This window comes from Haemaphysalis longicornis, unplaced genomic scaffold (genome assembly GCF_048455015.1).
Source record: "Haemaphysalis longicornis isolate Haplotype H1 unplaced genomic scaffold, Haemaphysalis longicornis Haplotype H1 scaffold_3, whole genome shotgun sequence".
Taxonomy (NCBI): Eukaryota; Metazoa; Arthropoda; class Arachnida; order Ixodida; family Ixodidae; genus Haemaphysalis; species Haemaphysalis longicornis.
The window spans coordinates 86,049,174-86,068,393 of NW_027526335.1; the positions used below are offsets into that span (position 1 = coordinate 86,049,174).

The 19,220-nt window shown below is 47.8% G+C and overlaps 2 protein-coding genes across 4 annotated transcripts in view; both read left to right on the top strand.

Moving 5' to 3' along the window:
• The window catches only part of Eip78c (Ecdysone-induced protein 78C), a 142,462-nt gene that overhangs the window by 98,867 nt on the left and 24,375 nt on the right, over positions 1-19,220 (top strand). For 2 of the 3 annotated variants that reach the window (XR_013323520.1, XM_077703643.1), the window contains exons 3-6: positions 9,513-9,654; positions 12,353-12,603; positions 16,509-16,721; positions 17,393-17,518. Coding sequence is in view for 2 of the 3 variants with exons in the window: in XM_077703643.1 (XP_077559769.1) it covers positions 9,513-9,654; positions 12,353-12,603; positions 16,509-16,721; positions 17,393-17,518 (732 nt within the window). In the remaining variant the exon portion in view is untranslated. Of the gene's footprint in view, positions 1-8,001; positions 8,231-9,512; positions 9,655-12,352; positions 12,604-16,508; positions 16,722-17,392; positions 17,519-19,220 lie in introns of those variants that run through there. The other variant, XM_077703644.1, reaches the window with a different exon arrangement.
• LOC144173669 (uncharacterized) lies at positions 5,429-7,315 on the top strand. Its single transcript, XM_077701999.1, has 3 exons — positions 5,429-5,584; positions 6,115-6,312; positions 6,373-7,315. The coding sequence occupies exons 1-3, from the start codon at positions 5,429-5,431 to the stop codon at positions 7,156-7,158; spliced, it is 1,140 nt and encodes a 379-aa protein (XP_077558125.1). The 3' UTR covers positions 7,159-7,315.

Here is a 19,220-nt window from a genome sequence, read left to right on the forward strand (position 1 = left end):
AAAGGAAAGCTATACAGCTTTCTCAGAAACTTCGCAGTTGAAGAAAAATTCGTCCTGGTCCAGGATTCGAACTCGGGACCACCGCTTAACCAGAGCAGTCGCTCTACCAACTGAGCTAACCAGGAGGCTAGTCGTTTGCAGCGCGAGAGCGAATTTATCAACAACTCGAAGTGAAGGGCAGGGGATAATCGATCAGATTTTAGGCGAAATCCCCAAGGTGGAGTGAGTTTCTGCGAAGGAAAGTTTGACATCCACCTAGCTGACGTCAAACTTTCCTTTGTAGCCGTATGGCTGTACTTAGGTGGATGTCAAACTGACGTCCTTCGCAGAAACTTACTCCACCTTGGGGATTTCCCCTAAAATCTCGTCGATTATCATTTACGCTATTATAACTACATACTAGAAGCGGAACTTTCGCGAAATCTCCATTATTGTGGAAATGCAGGGCGTTGTACGGGTCGCCATTTTCTCTACTTATTTTATATTTTTCTTACTTTTTTGGCTTTCCAAATTTTCGTTCGACCAGTGATCTCCACTTACGCCATTATAGCGATTGCAGGTGGAACTTCTGCGATATCTGCATTTTTGCGAAAATGCAGGCCGTTACATGGTCCTAGCTGTGGGGGTACTCGGCAAAGAATGCTACGCATTAAAATAAACTAACCTGCTAGTCCGCACCCCTCACTTCTCCTGCGGGCCCGCTGTGGTCGTGACAGGGCCAGGTGTGAAAAATACAGGTTGTGAAAAATACCACCGGCCCGTGCACTAACGGATTCCGCCATCACCGTCGGCCCTATGCATCGCCCTTCATCCGCCAGGGCTTGTAGCCGTATACGGGTACAAGCACTGGCCGCTCCGCCCGCCACCCCGTTCGGCTCTGGGCCTTGTGCCAAGGGTGAAAGCCGTGTGTGCCTGCTGCTTGCCCGCTGTCACTCCAGAGGTTGCGCTCAAGCCCGCGTATATAAGCTCTGTGCAGAGCGCTATCAGCTCAGTTACAACCACGGACAGACGCGGTACACCGTCAGTTGGTACGGCGGCAGAGCGCTTTGCTACGAGCGCAGACCTGCAGCCTTTGAAACGGGGGAAAAAGCAACGGGAACCCACGGATCCAATATCCCTTGTAGAAAAGCTGGACACGGATAAGCGTGCCGTTGCCTTGATTAGCCTTGGCAAATCTTCTCGCAATCATGCTTAGGCTTGTCTCATCCTTTGTCAAACGTGCTAAACCGGCAGCCCTCGCACTATATACCACCGCATTCACCGGTGGACAGATCTCAAATTTTGTGCGGTCTTTGGAATGGCGTATGCTAGAGCCACTAAATAAGCTTGATCTAGTGGCTCTAGCGCATGCCGCTAGCCCCTCGGTGCGGGTTAACTGAGCCATCCGTGAAAATCTGCAGGTCGTTCGGGCATGTACTCTCCGAGTGCTCGAGGACTGAATATCTTGTTTATTTCATATATGGGTACTGTGCTTGATGCTCATGAGGAACCTGGAAATTGAGGTCGAAACTCTCCAGGGACCATACGGTGAAATCAAAGTTACCTTTGATCCCACCATGATACAGCATGATGATATTTTCCCTCGCAAACGACAAGGCCATACAGGAGTGTCAGTTTCCTACACTCATTTTGCTGTACTAACAACTAGTGATTACTGCGTCTCGGAGATACCGATGCTGGAAGAACATTAATCAGGTGGCTTCGCACGAGGACAGCATCTCACGCGCATGCTGTTCTCAACACCCGTCATTGCTATCGGGACTTCTATAGATGAGAGAAAAGTCGTTTTATTTGACCGCTAAACAGAACGGAAGTCCCGTCACCAATCTGGGTGCTGACAGAATGCGAGACGTTCTGCGCAGAATTTGAGCCCAATCGAATGAGTGGGTTGCTAATGAAGTTTTTAATCTGCTCATGTTATCGGTACATAACTCCCACATTACAGCGGCACTTCTCTGCTTTGGCTATGCGGGCCGTGCCCAGCACGTCTGCAAGATGCATACAGTATTAAACTGCCTCACACCCTCCCCTTCCCCAAGAAAGACAACAAAACATAACAAAACACAAACATAACAAAAGACAGATGCAGCGCGGTCGACGGTCATCTGTCTGCCTTTTTCTCTGGTCCGCGTTCTACACCATAGATTGCTACAAGGAAAAGATCGGACGTTCGTCACGATCGCCAATGACGTTCGTCATTGCCGTTGCACGGACAGTGACGAACCTGTAATTGTAATATATCATAATTTGACACTATCGTCGTCATTGCTCAAGTGACTCGTGGAGAGGCTATTGGCATAACGGTGTTTGCTATAAATGGCGGCAATTTTTGCTAATTTATGACAAAGAACTCCTGACACGTGCTTCTGCCCGGTTCACGGTCTCCCTGCGAGTACTAGAAAGGGCGAGAGGTTATCAATGAGGCAGTCGAGTTCGCTTTCTTTCTGCGAGCCGTCAGTACGCTGCAGCGTTCGCCGTGCTGATTGAAGCATGGATAACAGACAGCCCAACCAACTCCATATAACCTCATTACGTTCGTGTAATTGTTGGTATTTTTTACTATCTTTTTTTTAATATGGCAGCCAGCAAGCTGTCGTTCCAAACTGTATACTTTGAGTGTTGTGGACCTCCAAACAAATGGCGCATAGAAAGTTACGATTACATCTCACAAAAGAATACGAGAACCACACCGAACCGGGTAAGAGAGAAACGTGGCGACGAACACCAACTCGACAGGCTCCAAGACGAGAACGATCAAGCTTACAGACATTGGTCGTTGAAGCGTTATTGTTCCTTTATTGGTTTACTGACATACTTAATGACCGTTCTTTTGCAAATTTTGTGTGGGTTTGCATAGTTATTAACGTTTTATGTAGAATAATTTCTTATGCCGTGAAAGCTTGCTGTAGTTGCTACTGAAAAACTTCAGCTATGCGCGCCTTACAAAATCACGGCAAGATTATTGCTAATCGTTCGGCGCGGCGCATACGCTGATAGCGGTGGCGTCCGAGCATTTCCAACCAATGACACTGTTGGCATAGTTATAGTGGGCTAGTCCGAGGGGTAACAAGTCATGCTAAGTAATAAGTACCCTGCAATTACGTCAAATCTACCATACGCAAGCGTTTTATTTCGATTTCAAAAAGCGCGCGCACTCGTGGTATGGCGAACCGCGAGCAGTCTTGAAACGAAACCGAAACTTAATCCCGTGTGAACGTCGAACTTGCTCGACCGGTCGGCGGCAGCGCCATCGCGGCCGACACTACGAGAGGCTACGTCGGCAGCAACGTTACTAGATACTTTTTTCAGTTTGCAAACTGCGGCGCCGCGAGTGTCACCCTTCCCTGTACCGCCGAGAGGGGGCGCGCTTGCGGCTTTTTGACCGGTCTGAGGGTCGTGCGGAGTGCGGAGCACGGAGGTGCCCGGACCCAAGCCGGCGGAGTTACTGCAGGTGTGTTCTTATGCCGGGTGCTGCTTTGTTGCTTTCAAGTGTGCTTCGTAGTCATCGCTGTCACTGAGTCCCAGCGAGATTTATATCGACGTAACTCGCGTAGTGTGTGCTCTGGCTGCAACTTACTACAGTAGCGATCAACGTGGTGCCCGGCGTGGCGCCGACGCTGTCAGCGTTGGCGTGATCTGCATGGTGCCGGGTGTTTTTTAATGTCTTCAACTCAATCATCGATATCCCTGTGAGCTACACAGCTCACATGTGTCATGTGACGGTTCTTGAATGTGAGAAAACATGCCTCGCTGCTTTGTGACTGGTTGCCGAAGTGGGTACGATTCGACGAAATCCGCGGCCGAAAAGAGACATTTTTTCAAGCCTCCCGCTGACGAGGTGCGCCTTCAACTGTGGCGACGGGCTATACCGAGATTGGATAAGGAACTGACAAGCTCTTGCGCTGTTTGTGACCTTCACTTCCGAGAGGAAGATATTGCGAAGGACTACGTGCACCACGTTCATGGTGACGTAGTTCTCATTCCGCGTGGTAAGTGGGCTCTTAATGAAGATGCTGTGCCGCGCATTTTTCCAAATTGCCCGAAGTACTTGTCCAAGCCAGCGCGAAAACGCAAGGCCCCAACCGTGCGTGCACCGCCTCAGCCTAAGCGTAAAAAAGATCAAAAGGACAATGACCAAGAAGCTGCGACACCGGACTTCGGCGTCTCTTACGAAAGCAGTGGTGGCAGTGAAAACAGTCTTACGCTGGAGAACAACACACAGCTCTTCAGCGAGTTGTCTGACATAGCAGCAGCAGGCCAACGGATCCAGGGTTGGTCACTCGAAGCTGTTGGCACTACAATCGTGTTATATAAGCTGACAATGAGAGAAGACATTCCAGAGATCGACAGGGCTGTGGTAGTTTCCAACCGCCTGGCCTTGTCTGTCAGTGCCAAGGGGCAACGTGTTACATCAGCCGTGTATAGCACTGGTGCGGATATTGAATTGAAATCGTGTGATGATTTAAAGTGCCTACTTTCACGCATTGAAAGGCTGAACGTTTGTGAAGGTTGCCCCGCTAATAATTACCCCCACGTCTTGTCATCATCTGTGGCCGTTAAAAATGGGGAATCATGGCATCGCAAATCGTGCACAATTCTGTGTGTGACTGCAACATGTCAGGAATGCATCACTCTGCACAAGCTGTTTTCACGGCGGCGCAAGACACGCAACAGCTTGCAATCTAAGAGCACCAAAGTCAAGTCTCTGCGCCGAAGGGCAATACGAGCAACCATGCAGAGAGAAAAGTTGAAGAAAGAGGTAGCCACCGTGAAAAAACAACTTGGGAATGTTACAGAAGAGAGGATGGAACGTGCACTTGACATTCTTCCAGCCAAACAGCAGCTGGTTTTCAAGAATGCTTTTCAGGTAGCAAAAGCAAAAGCAAAAAACGGGAGGCGATACACAGAAGAGTGGCTGATGACATGCCTTCTCCTGCAGATTGCAAGCCCTAAAGCTTACAAGCTGTTATCTGATATGCAGCTTTTGCCTCTTCCTACAAGAGCACGCCTTCGTCAGATTATTAGTGGAATTCCCTGCAGATATGGCTTTAATGAGGTATCGCTGCAGAGCATCCAAGAGCATTTTCAGGAGAAGAGCCACCTTCAAAGGTGCGGTGTTCTGTTGCTTGATGAGGTAAAGCTCAAGCAATCTGTTGCTTTCAACAAAACATCGTATAAGATGGATGGCTTTGTTGACTTTGGCGATGAGACGAATGCCACCACTGAGCAGCTCGCTGACCACGCACTGGTGTTAATGTTTGTCCCATTGTTTGAGGGCTGGGTTCAACCCATAGCGTCTTTTGCCACAAGAGGTGCTGCACCTGGACGGATCCTTGCACGGCTCATTTTGAGTGCTGTGTTGCAGCTTCACAAGCATAATGCTTCAGTGCTTGCTGTTGTAAGCGATGGAGCTGGTAATAACCGCTCAATGTGGACAACCCTGGGCATATCAGGAGACATGATGTCACCGTGCAACAGCATCGAGCATCCCTGGGAACCTTCACAGAAGATCTTCTTTATCTGTGACGTCCCGCACGTAGTCAAGTGCATCAGGAATCATCTCAAAAAGCACACCTACGGAATGGTAAGAGTAAATATGTGCATTTAGTTGCAACCAAATACTAAAAACCGTTCTGTTTCTTTCAGGCTGGGGATCATCAGATAAATTTCGCACATTATGTTGCCCTGTACGAATCCGAGAAGAGCAAACATACACGAGTCGCACCAAAACTGACGAAAGCACATGTTGCCCCAGACAACCTTCAAAAGATGAGCGTCCGACTAGCTACACAGGTGACACCTTTAAAGACAGTGCAGGCTAGTTTGGGCTATCTTTCAACTAACTTATCAATGCACTTTTTTACAGCTATTCAGCCGAGGAACGGCTATTGGCATCCGAATATACAGAGAAGCCGGTGTTGAAGGCCTGAGGGGCTCTGAGGGAACCGAAGCATTCACCATACTCCTCAATGACCTGTTCGATGCTTTAAACATAAAGCTACCCGAAAGAGGCATCAAGCGCCACTCAAAGGAAATACAGGCAAGCCCTAGTTCCTTTTCATACGTGTTGAACTTGGTGCTTATAGTGCACTTACTTTTACCTCATTCATTCAGGTCATCAAGGACTTCTTGGAAATGCTGAATTCTACAGAAAAGAACTCCGTGGAGCAAGGTCTCAAGCTCTTTGCATCGCAGCAAACCACTCAATCTCTGCGCGTTACCTTGATGTCAACGCTTGAAATCATCGAGTTCTTACTGGATCAGGGCGCACACTACGTTTTGACAGCAAAGTTGAACCAGGACCCCTTGGAGGTGAGCGTGTTACTGCTGCGACTATGAGTGTTGAGCTATGAGTAATGAAGTTGGTTGTAGCTTAACAAACTTCCTCTTTTCCAGCGGCACTTCGGGCTTGTTCGGTCATTCGGTGGAGATGAATCTCACCCTACGGTGGTCAACTTTACTCAGATCTTCCGGCTTCTCAGTCTGTACACACCAATAAAGACCGCACTTCGTGGTAGTGTGCAAGGAGTACCAGGAAATGTGCTTGCCAGCGTACAGGAAACACTGCGGACGACAAGAGAAGTTCAGCGCACCAAACATGCTTGTTTGCGTGAATTCATAGAGGAAAAGCTGCTAAAGATCACTTGTGAAACGCCCAGAGAACCTGAAGAGCAGGATGACGACCACTCTTACTTCAAAGGAGAAGTGGACGACGCCATTGTGTACTACATTAGTGGATATGTAGTGTACAAGTTTGAAAAGCACACAGCATGCCTTCTGTGCTTAGAAGATATAAGCAGTGCAGCGCCTGTCGTTGGCTCTGATGCCTATCTGACAACCTATAGAAGTTTCAAGGAAGGCTGCATGAAGCATCCAACAGCTAAAATGTTGCGTGTGATGAGAGTTGTTAATGATGTAGTTTCTGCAACATTAGATGAGGCTGGTGCTTGCGAAAATATTTTCTGGAAGGTGCTAGAAGAGCTTGAAAAGTGCAGCATTGCTCGCTTGGGCTGTTCAGACCATGAATCAGCATTCACTTGCCAAATATTGAACTTTGTCATTGTGACAAGAATGCATTTCTTTTCCAGAGATTTCAACCATAAATTAGAAAGCAAGGAAAAGGTGGCTGTAGCAAACAAAAAAGCACGTCTCCTGTAACTCTGGCTCTTGCCTTTGAAAAAAAGTGACTTCCAGTTTGTTTGTTTCAGTGTTCAGTAAATTGTGTTTAATTTGACTTTGTGTTCAGTGTTCAATAAATTGTGTTTAATTTGACTTTGTGTTCTCGTCATCTCTCGCATTTTATGGCCTTAAAAAGGGCAAACTTTTATTGAAGTAGTTCGGTATCTTTCTTCTAAAATAATGCGAATCGTACGATTCAGTTATCTGGAACGAACAAGTCGTTCTGGGCTTTACACTTCAACATATCCGGCGTCATTAGATGGCTGTAGTGCGTGGCTCATCGCACAATAATATCTAAGGTTCTACGGGCCAAAACCACGATATGATTATGAGGCACGTCGTAGTGAAGGGCTTTGGAAATTTTAACCACCTGGGGTTTCTCTAACGTGCACCTGAATCGAAGTGCATAGCCCTCTAGCATTTAGACTTAATGCTGTGGCCCACTGTCAATGGTTTTTTTTTACATAGGCAATCGAATTTTAAAGAACAGGAACGCGAAAGAGCTGTATGAACAGAAGTCCCGCAAGATTCGGCCACCGCGCTCACGTCTCTGCCGTGTGGCATCGCCTTAGCGGCTCAACTGGTGATTTACTTGCACACTCGTAATAACCTTCGCTCACCCTCTCGGGAAATAACTCCCCTTACACAAAATTAACTGCGTAAATTCCGTTTAACATTGCGCGAAGGCTCCGTTACGATGCGGCGACCGGTCAAATGGCGTCGGAAGCGCCACCTAGAGAGCGGGAAACGAAGGGGGCCGCGTTTCGCCGCCGCATCCCGGCGGAGTTTGCAAACTGAGGTAATCTAGTAACGTTGGTCGGCAGTTTAGAAACTTTTTAACTTTGTTGCTTGCGGGACGACATACCTAAAACAAAGGGAATGTGGCTCGGTCGTCCCGCTGCTGGCTGCGCGCGGTGACAGGACGTTAACCTAAGCTCTAAATTCGCATCGCTTGCCGTGTAGCCACCGCCGCTAGTGCCTAACGAACTTTCGCCGCTGGATCTCGTCGACTCCGCTCGGGACGGCGCCTGGGAAAAAAACACAACCTGACGTAAGTGAGAGTCTTAACTCGCCCGAAGTAACCGGCCCTGTGTGTCCGATTTGTTATCATGCCGGGCAATTTGGCGATCGCGGACAAACTGACGTTCTTTGTTGAGAATGCCCCGTCCGTCTCAAGACGAGGAAATGTCAGCGCCGAAGTTCTTCGGAGTTGGCCCAGCGAGGCAGTTGAACCTGTGCGCCCGGGCGAGAAATAGAACAAAAAAAAAAGTTGGGGAACGACTTTTCTTTTCGCTTTGTCTGTATAGATCGCTGGCAGAAAACTCGCTCATTACGTCCCGTGTGTGTTGGCGGTGAGTGTCTGGGCCAGTGTTATGCCAGTTACGAAGGGTAGGGTACGAGATTTCCAGCCCTGCGTCCGTCCGGACGCGCTTTTCTGGCTGGTCGCGGCGGTGTCTGCTGTGTCATGACGGGCCGGCCGTTGACACGGCCGATCGCTTTATTTTTGTTTCGCGCTGCCGCATTCCCTGTAAGCTGGCTCGCGCCGCTGGTTCGTGTCAAGCGTTTGCCTCCCGCGAACTGGCGTCCGTGCCACTTAATTGTTTCTCATTGACGCGTTCGAATACCTTTCACTACCGGTCATGTGCGCGCCGCGACAGGATGTGGGCTCTTGTCTAGCGACGAGATTTTTCGCGCCGTGGCTGGGAAAGAGCAGCTGCGTGTTGTTGCTGCGCGCTCAATTGGTGCCGCCCGTGACTCTGCGAAATAGCTCGGTCGAGAAAAACAGTTTTGTCAACGCGTGGGTGTCGAGAAAGGGCAGCGTCTGGGGAGCTGTGTTTTGAGTAGGTGGACATTTTTGTTTTGTTTTTTTCTTTCGCGTTTGGCATCGGTGTTTAGATTCGCATCAGTGCCTAGCGATTATTATTTAATAAAAAAGCGTTTAATTGGCACGAGTGTTTTCCATTTGCAAATGTTAGGGCCATGAAGTTGATAATTTACATGTAACTGATTTGGCAGAGCCAAAACTGCGGTCTTTCCAGACTTGTGGTTTTTACGACGACAAAGTTTGCTCATGATAAGCCCTAGGGAAGTACTTTAAAGTACAAGTACGATGTTTCGCGCCGTATTATTGCGGCTTTAATTATGTTTACTTAAGCTGTCCCTTGTCTGCAGCCAACGATTTGCACTTTTGCCCTGAAATTTGTAAGTTTCCATACTGTTCTTGCCCAGCTAAGCTCTTACCATTATGCCGTATCACAGTGTGAAAATTGGGCATTGTTCCTTAACAGCCTTGAAGTGCGTCTCATATGCACGCTCTATTTTCTTCTGCCCAGGGGTTCTTTCGACGGAGCATCCAGAAGCAGATTGAGTACCGCTGTCTTCGGGATGGCAAGTGCCTGGTGATCCGGTTAAATCGCAACCGCTGCCAGTACTGTCGCTTCAAGAAATGCTTGGCAGTGGGCATGTCTAGAGACTGTGAGTGCCACACTACCTCCTCTTTACACTTTCATTTTACCTCACTGATAAGCGGGCTGCTTGCAGAACAGCCTCTGGCCCATTAGTTGTGCATCTGGTATCACCACAGTGACTTTGGTCAGAATCACGGGTTGTCTTGCTAAACTCAGAGGAAAGCAGCAGTCGGGGGTAAAAGCCCAGGTGCCTCCTGAAAACAAGCTGATTGATTTTGATGTTGGGAACGGGGGCATTTAAAATAGGGAGAGTCGGTTCGAGCGGCTATCAGTGTAGTGAACAGTGATGTACCTTCCTTGTTTACTTCGAAACCTGGGATGCAGGTGGTATGCGAATTCTGTAAAACGCCGCGGAACTGAACCTTGCAGGGATAAGATAAAAAAGTATGTATAAAATAGCGTTACAGCTTTGTAAATAACGGTCTGGATGTTATGCTGTCCTTGCAAGCATGAAGTGTGTGAAACAGTCCCACTGTGTGCACCAGATGCTTTTTGTGAGCATCTCGTGCATCGTACGCTTGCACAGTAGCTGACGAAAGTACATGTGTCATGGTAGATGATGCAACTAAGGCGTTCTGCTCGTTGATAGTTATACCCTGGTGCCTTATTTTTACTGATGAAAAAGAAGCAGGGTTTGGTACGTTGCATTTAAGCGCATGTTAAAAAAAGTGCTTGCAGTTATTCTTTTATTACTCTCGCAACAGCGAGCCTCATATCCTTGAAAACCCTAATGCAAGATGACCTTTGTAGTCACTTTGTTTCCAAATATTCTAAGTAACACATTCAGAGTTGAGGATTCAACCTGTGTACTCTTGTGCAGTGCGGCTTTCGGTTGAACTAAATCAGTGTAATCGGCCACTTCATCCAGATCACTCATAACACACATCTTCAGCATGCTAAAGCCAACATTTCGGTGTGTATGCTGCCCACCCGTAATCATTCTTTGGCAACTCCCCCTAGAAATCTGCCGGTAATGATGTCCATCATAGGTATACATTAGCCATATGGGGTATTTAATGAAAGGACCTCGAAGGCAAATGTACGTAGAGGGGTATCTGTAGATATGAGCTCCTGGAGAGAATGCTCACGAATTGGGAGTTTCTACAATTTCTTTTCTTTCTTAGTGTTTGCTGTTCAACCCCCAATTCGTTCTTTAGCATTTTGCAATGCTGCTACCTTATTGCCTTCACAAAGTGGCGTTACCATGTTGGTTTCATAGGGCTACCGCACTCCACTCATTGGCAATGGGCTGGTAAAACTTCCTGAAAATTTGTACTGCTGCAGGATCACTACTTTCAGTGACTAGCATATAGCTGGAGGCAAGAACAACATACCCAGTTTTAGATTTACTAGCTGAGTGACAGATTTGCAGGGACCTATCTTTTAAGAACACACAGAGTCAAATGATATCCTCACCAACACAAGCAAATTTAGCGTCACTTTTGGCAAACCGCACTTGCCGTTAATGTACCTGTGCAGGGCGATGTGAGACGTTCCTGTGAAATGCTTGCTGTCGTGCTTGTTTGGCCAATTTACTTGGCCCGATCTGGCAAAGTGACTGTTTAAGGCCAGCGGTAGAGCTAAAGATTGCAAACAAGATATTGAGAAGTGAAAAGGTGACATGTGGCAGGAGTGCTTGCTTCCAGATGTGCTCAACATGTGTTATAGTAATGAATCCTGTAGACTAAATTCTTTAATTCTCGTTATTTTTGGTTGTAACCCATATTGCGCACTTGCTGTCAGAAAACCTGGCAGAATGACCCTCAGTGTCCAGATTGTTCCTAATGAGCTTTGAAGACCAAATATTACAATGTGTGTTCTACAGGCAGCACAGCACTTAAAAGTTCAGGAAAATGCCATGTACTGTATTCACACAGGATGTTAATCTTGTTAGCCAGCATGCAAGTCAGGCTCATAAGCAAGGAATGATGGCGACCGATGCAAATGCCATGACAATGAGTATACACTTAGAAAGGTGCTCTTCCCATGTACTGAAGGTCATATTAAAAAAGTGTAGCCTCTTCCTTTATAGTGGTCATCCATCAATCACCCTTGGTATAATCGCTTACAATTACTCTTGCTAGTCAAAGTTTGCTGCGTAAGCTGCAGCGGCAGGGTATATTTCATTTCAGATTGTTGGCCCACCTTGCAAGAGCACGCACCATGCTTTCAGTGCCAGATTTCCCCACTCAAGTGCAGCATCCTCAACCAGCTTCCATTCTCAGTTCTGTCACAAATGTCGAGGGTCAGTAAGGAAAAGTGCTAGATGTGTCAAACATTGGGGCAAAGTAAGCATAGTCGGCTCCTCTCCAACATTGGTGCCCACTTTTGTTATGGTCTTGTTTCACAACTCACCAGGGTGGCTAAGGCAATGGACTGCTGAGTACGAGGCTCTGGGTTTGATGCCTGGTGGGGGCAATTGTCTTTCTGATGGCTGTGTGTATGAGAATTCAGTGCATTTTGCAGATCCCCAGGGGGTGACAAATCATCCCTAGCCCTCCATTACAGCCTAAGTGCAAAGCTCGGAATTTTTTTCACTTTGTGGTGCACACAAGGATGGGCAACAAACTAGGCTTAGTACACTGGTTTTGATGGTGTTTCCCAGTGTTAAATCTAGCAGAGGGAGGGACAGATGAGAAAAGCTACCCCGGTGTTGTGCCGCATCTTCCTCACCCCCATCCCTGCTGTTCTCCCTGTTGCTGCAGCGGTGCGGTACGGGCGGGTGCCCAAGCGTTCGCGGGAGCGGGGCGGGGGTGGCTCCTCGGGCCTGTCGGACGAGGGCCTCTCGTCCCTGGGCAGCCCCGGGGGGGAGGCGGCCGAGCAGTGCGCGCGCGACCTGGAGAGCCAGCAGCTGGCCATGTACGACATCATCCTCACCATCTCCCAGGCGCACCACGCGCACTGCGCCTACACCGAGGAGAAGACGCGCGCCCTCGTGCGGCGGCCCGCCATCTTCGTGAGTGCCCTCTCTCTCCCTCGCGCCTCCTGCTTTTTCAAGGTGATCTGAGCGAGTAGCCCAAGTTGCTATCTCTTGGCATGTCAAAGGCCAGGTGTTTTGTTATTCCTTACCCCTTCTTCTTGGGGATCTCATTCAGAACCAGCTGCTGTTTTAGGACTCCAGTGGAAACCCCTACGTGCTCAAACCTTCACCTACTAAACCCTGTCTTTAATAATTGTCCTGATCTCATGAATACATTTGAACTGGTGAAATCACAGCACTTTTTGTACATTTTCTCTTACCTGGGTGCTCCAAACGTTGCTTTCTCTGGCAACCTGAACATGGCTTATCCTGTTACAGCGCGAATTTTGCACATCATGGCGTCAGTTTCAATTCTTCTTTTAACACGACACATTCTGATGCTACTTGCCCAGTGCTGTTGTTGCCTTGCACTTGTATATACAGGCCTCGTTGCACAGATGGTCAAGCAGAGAGTCAAACAGAAAGGAGTAAGGAAGAGACATGTAGCTGGGGGGACGTCTCTTAAAGTTTGGAACATTTTGGAAGGTCGCTGTGGTCATTGGAGTTACCTCCACACACAGGGCTTAATTGGAAATCACTCAGATTAAATGATTGTGGCGTTGCAGCCGGCACCATTGTTTCATATGTGTTGTTGTGTAGTCAGGCTCCTCAGGTTGTGTGTGACTTTGAACTACAAAAAAAAAAATCAGTTCCCTTCCACCCTGTGAAGAAGGATTACTGAAGAAGCTGGGTGCAGTCCAAGGAGTGCACGGAACGAAACACATTTGTTTGTAATTTGTGATTCGGCATACCTCCTAGCTAATTTGCTGAAGGAAACTTGGACTACAATTTTATTCTAGCAGACAAACTTGGAGCTGTCTGTTTTCACTTGCATTGTAGGCATCTTACTGTGTGTACGACACCAACCCAAACTGCTCAACCACAAAGGACAGCAGCTGACGGTCGCATTGGGCATTACATTGGGCTGTAAGACGTTCGAAATCTCTAACCAGCGCAACGTGCATATCAGTGGTCAGCCAGTGAAGCCTGGCTGTGTGTGCGCACCTAAGGGGGCACCGATGATGTGTGCATGCTTAAATGTGAAAAACATTTGCCAAAACATTGCTCCGGGAGACCTTGACGTAGGTAACACAAAACGGTAGCTCTTGGTTGTTGCGAAACATTTGTTATGTGCTAATTTGTCCACACAGACGATATGTAAAACCCGAGACATCTGCAGCTTCGCACTAAAGATTCCGGTTCTTTGGGGACCATGGATGCCTTGATTGTGAATTGAGCACGTTATGTGCTGCCTCATGGATGCGGGGTGCCTCCCTTATAAAAAGGTTTAGAGGGGGCGGCTACCTGTTGCGGTGGACGCTATCTATACTGCGAGATGAGTGGGTAATTTGCTTCAGTGGTATTTGATTGGAGTAGCAGGTGGTGTGGTGTCACAGAAAAAGTGGAAGATATACCAGCGGTATAAGCCACATGGGCTATCGTAGCTGGTTCTAGTTGCATACATTTCTCATGTACATAATTGCCTAATCCTAGTTTATTAAGTTGCGTGTGATCGCGTGTCTACCGTGTGTGTGTGTTCAAACTTTGCTTTGGGGCAGGTTCGAATTTAAGGCATGCACCATTAAAACGGGCTTCAATGTGCAGTGGTTTTGATTAGAGTTGCAATTATCGACTACTTGTTAATGGCAGCGCAAAGAAGAAGGGATAGCAAAAAGAACAAACACCGGTTAGGCACTGTGCTGAGTCGAGCGTTAATGTGCCCAGAGATATTAACCTGTGCACTGGAGTGACTGAAAATTGTGCTGCTTGCCCCAACTAGTTTTAAAAAGCATGCCACGTGTGCTTCCACTTGGTCTTTCAGTCAAGCTGGACAGCAAAGCTCTCACGTGCTACTGTTGGGTGGTACTGTAGGGTTTCTAGTCTCCGCTCACATGCTATCCAAACTTTTGCTGCTGCCATGCATAGGTTGAAGTACACAATCAGACTTGAGCAATCAGGCTACACAATCGCACTTGTAATAGTTACACGGTCACGAGCACTGGGACAAGCAGGATAACTGTATTTTTTGGGGAGTTATCGAAACCAAACGTGGCCGGTACTTGGCATCAAATCATTTTGTAGGCAAAGCAGTGGTAGTACTTCCTTGTTAGTGGCTAGATTTCATTGTAAGTGGGTGCAGTGAATGCTCCTTTTTTTTTTTTCAGTATTTATTTTCTCGTAACTAGCACCGGACACTTAACGGGACACTAGAGTGCAAGATCAAGTTAGCCTATACTGGAAATTGGGTATCACCACCTTGTACACTTTTCCCACATTATGATTTGTCCAATCACAAATTGCCAATGATGAAATGCGATTGGTGGAGGTTGCCTAAGCGTTTATCTGAAGCTGAGGCAGTACAGACATGCAAATGTAAAATAAATGTACTTGGGAACTTCTGCTCAGCACATGCTTTTCAAAAGACAAGCATCTTCACCGGATTCATAAAGTGACTGCTTCATAAAGATTTAATGTTTTTCAAAGCCACAAAAAAAGGTGCGCCAAATTAAAGTGACTTGTGATGAAGTGTGCTATCCAGTGCGCTATCCACTCGCACTGAACATCGCCATGCACACGTGCGTGCAGCTGCCATTGTTATCAGTGGGTGCGTGTGGGTGGAATTCTGTGTTGCACCTGCATTTCTTCCGAATTTTATTGAAGAACCACAAACTTTCTCCCATTACCGCTTTTAAAAATATTTACAGTTAATTGGTCAAATAAACACGAAAAAAGTATGCACACAATACATATAGGTGATTGTGCTGAGCCAAAGAAATATATTAGGAATTGGAAAATAAGTTGTTTCTGTGCTCCTAAGCTATGATTCGATATATACATCAATGCTGTACACCAAGTTTTGGGGTTTTGTGGGTCCGCCAACTTAGCGGCCCTGACGGCTGTGCCACTTTTCGAAGCCACTCGAGAGTACGTCGGTCTCTCTGAAATATGCGTCCAAGCATACGTGTTTGTTTTCTCACGCACAAATCCTTATCATTTAGTGGTCAAAAACAAGAAAAAAAATCCAGCGCTCTTGAGAAGCGGTGTGCATCGCTCCGTAGCGCTACTCTGACATGAGTGCCAGGCTATCTTGAAGGTGATAACGCGATACGGTGTGGTCCACTTGGCAAAATATTCCCACTGCACGTTGTTCAGACCCTGCACGTGAAAGTAAAACCGCAGTCGTCAGATAGGAAGCCCGTTTTGTTTACAAATACAGCACAAAGTCAAAAGCGAACCTACCTGGCAGTACCTGTCGAGTTCTGAGGCCGTTGAATGGGAGCGTCTTCATCAGAACTAAAATCTGATGAACCCACATTGTTGCTGGAGTCATCACTGCTGCTGGGGTAAAAAAAATCAGCAGCTGCAGCCGCTGAAGACCCTGCCACAGGTGTCCACTTTTGCAAAGCGCGCCGTGAAGTGGGCACCATTTTGGCGCAACTTGCCACTATCACGGGCTCAAATTTCACTCTCTACGCCATCTCCGCACATGAGACGTAAACAAATGATAATGAAATCATAAATGAATATAATGATAATGATAAACAAAAAAGGATTTGTCAATAAATACGCCAGATGGCATTAGTTGTCCGCAAGGCGCCGTTTTTCGCGTTCGCCGGACGTTTGAAATCATTGGAACTCTGGGTCCGATGGCCTATGGCGCTGTAAGGAAAGAGTTAAACAACAATTCTCTCAGAAACCCTCGTTCAGCGTGCTTTTGGACAACACTCGCTCATCAAAAGTTTACTATTTTATTTCTACTCGTCTTTATACATGCAAGAGTGGTGTGAGACAGCCCATACCAGGGCCAACCGCAACTTTGACTGCCCTCAACGAATGTGCAGAGCCTGGAGGAGGTTGGGGGCAGCGGCGAGAGCACGGGTGGGGGCAGTGGCGGTGGCCCCTCGCAGCCGGACAGTCCCGAGCAGAGCAAGCTGGGCCTGTGGCAGCAGTTTGCCTCCCTGGTGACCCCCTCGGTGCAGAGGGTGGTCGAGTTTGCCAAGCGGGTGCCGGGATTCCTCGACCTCGTACAGGACGACCAGCTCATCCTCATCAAGGTGGGCCCAGGCTGGTTCACCCACTGTAGCGCACGCCTGTTTGCATTTAAGAACCCTGGGCGACTGGGATTGATGCATAATGCTTCAGAGGGCTTATCGGTGCAGGCAGTGTCATTTGTTCCATGCACAGGATGTCTACATCATTGGGGCATGGGGCTTGCTTGCAGTGTAGAGGGTTGTTGTGCCTGGGAAGGGAATTTGGGTCTTATTTACGAGTTGTGCAAGTTCGTTCATATTTTTCAAATTAAATCTCCTGTTGCTGACGATTTCATTTTTAACTTTGTATTGGGCGAGAGGAAGTTAGTTTAGCTTTCCTTTGAAATGCGATGTGGCATTTTGAACACATTAGTGACTGTTCAAAAAAGCAAAGCATATAAAATACACTACAAATTGGCATGTTGTCATGGAAGAGAAGGATCTAAGACCATGTATGTTTGTGTGCGTACACTCGCAGATATATTAGAGTTACTTTCCTGGTGCTTTGCTCCGACGTATGACCGATTGTAAGTGGTGTGCTGCTGTGGTTTCCTTCAGTGGCCATGCGTGTGCCTGTGTGATTGAAGGTATCAGACACCAGCCTTGCAGCTTCTGTGTGTGGCTTGTCCCACCATCTCCCCCATTCCCGTACTGACTGCTGTCGTGCCTCCTGGCCCCCTCCCCTTCCCATGCAGGCGGGCTTCTTTGAGGTGTGGCTGGTGCACGTCTCCCGGGGGGTGCTGGTCGGCGTCCCCCACGACACGCTCACCTTCAGCGATGGCACCTACCTCATCCGGCAGCAGCTGGAGCTCATGTTTGACGTGAGCGTGCTGCACCCTACACTTGCGCTGCCTGTATCTTTGTTGAGTTTGCAAAAGTCTGCAAGCCCTCCCCCCTTTTTAAAGGCGAAATCACCGAGTTCCCGATTGTGCGAAAAAGTGGTGTTGCCATTGTATGGTACAGAAGGGGGCAGCCATTGCCGGGGGTGAGCCGAGAAATAACCCAATGCTTGCAGCACTGATGTCGTATCACGTGACAGGTGCGTGCGACAGCACGTGGGTAGAGCAGATGCACCTGAGCCACGGAGAACTGTGGCTCTGGGGAGGAAGTAGCGCGACATAAATTTGGCCATTCTGCTGTCTTGTCATGCTACTTTTAGCATCAGGAGACAAACTACAGCAACGACACAGACAAACAGAATGTAGCAGTAAGGAAATCTTTGCGAGGTATCACAAGAGGAAGCCGTAATGCTTTCACAATCAAAGCACGTTTCTCACATTTTTTATGCATCTTCCGCTGGTGCAGCTGAATTTTTACTTTCGGCACCCAATGGGTCTCTACAATTTTTTAAGCGCCCCTGAAGTGAGCCTCAGAACAGCCCTGTCTGCGTGCTGTTAGATTTGCTGGGTTACTAATCCTCAACAGCGGGGTAGTGTCCGTTTTGAATGTAACGACCATAATTGGGCATGAAATGAAGTTCAAGCCAACCAAATAGACTGACTGTAATTAAATGCTTTTAACCATTTCAGTGCATTTTTTCCCCCTGGTACACAATTTTGATTGTACGGTGACACTCTAAAGGCCCATGGTGATTATGCCTCTCTGACGTAATGGGCCAAGCTTCTTTAACTTTAAAACAAAAGTGAAAATTGCAGTTATTGTATCCCAAACCCATTGATAGCATGACTAGGCAGAAACACAATCATGTAGCTGTCACGAAAAAGCAAGAAGAGAGGAGTCCAATTTCTGCAGGGGAGGTTGGGTGTGGCATCTGCGGTTCTAGAGCACATGAAATGAGCCTCAAGTTCTCAGATGTCCGTGGTAAGTGGCACATACGGTAGTATGGGCACTCTTCTGCTGTCTGCAAGTACTCTACGCACACATGCCACTCGTTGGTGTAGAGGCTTACATCGGCAGTGCTACAGTGAATTCGATAGGAGGGATGTCATATTCTAGCAGTGGGCAGCAACTGTTCGTTTGCTTGTTTTGTAGTTGTACAGCCATCAGAGTACAGTGGAATCTTGATGATGCGATTATGGGTAATACGAATTTCGGGATGATACAAATTTCTGAGAAGCCCCGGCGAAATTGCATTGTTCGCAATGGGAAAAATTTTGGCTGTTACGAACGGACTTGCGCAGCCCAGCGGATGATACAAACGAGCTGGCGAGGCGTCCAACTGCCGAGCAAGCGATGGCGACGTACGGCCTCTCTCTCCCTCCTTTGTCACTCTTCCTCCGGGAACAGTCGGGCTGTTGTTTTCTGCTCGCGAAAGTGCGTCGTGCACACCACAGGCGCGATGACGCCGCTGTGGAACCACCCGCACGCTGCGCACGGCGCGGCAGGCGGTGGCAACATGGCAACGGCTTCGGCCATGAAGTGGTGCAGGGCGCTCGAGCGACCGCTTCCAATGGCTCTTTAAAAGAGTACTGACACTAAATTTCTCGCTTTCGGTTTTTATGCTGTAAAGAATACCTAGTGGTTCAGTAACTACAAAATCGAACCAAAAGCGATCAGCCGCCA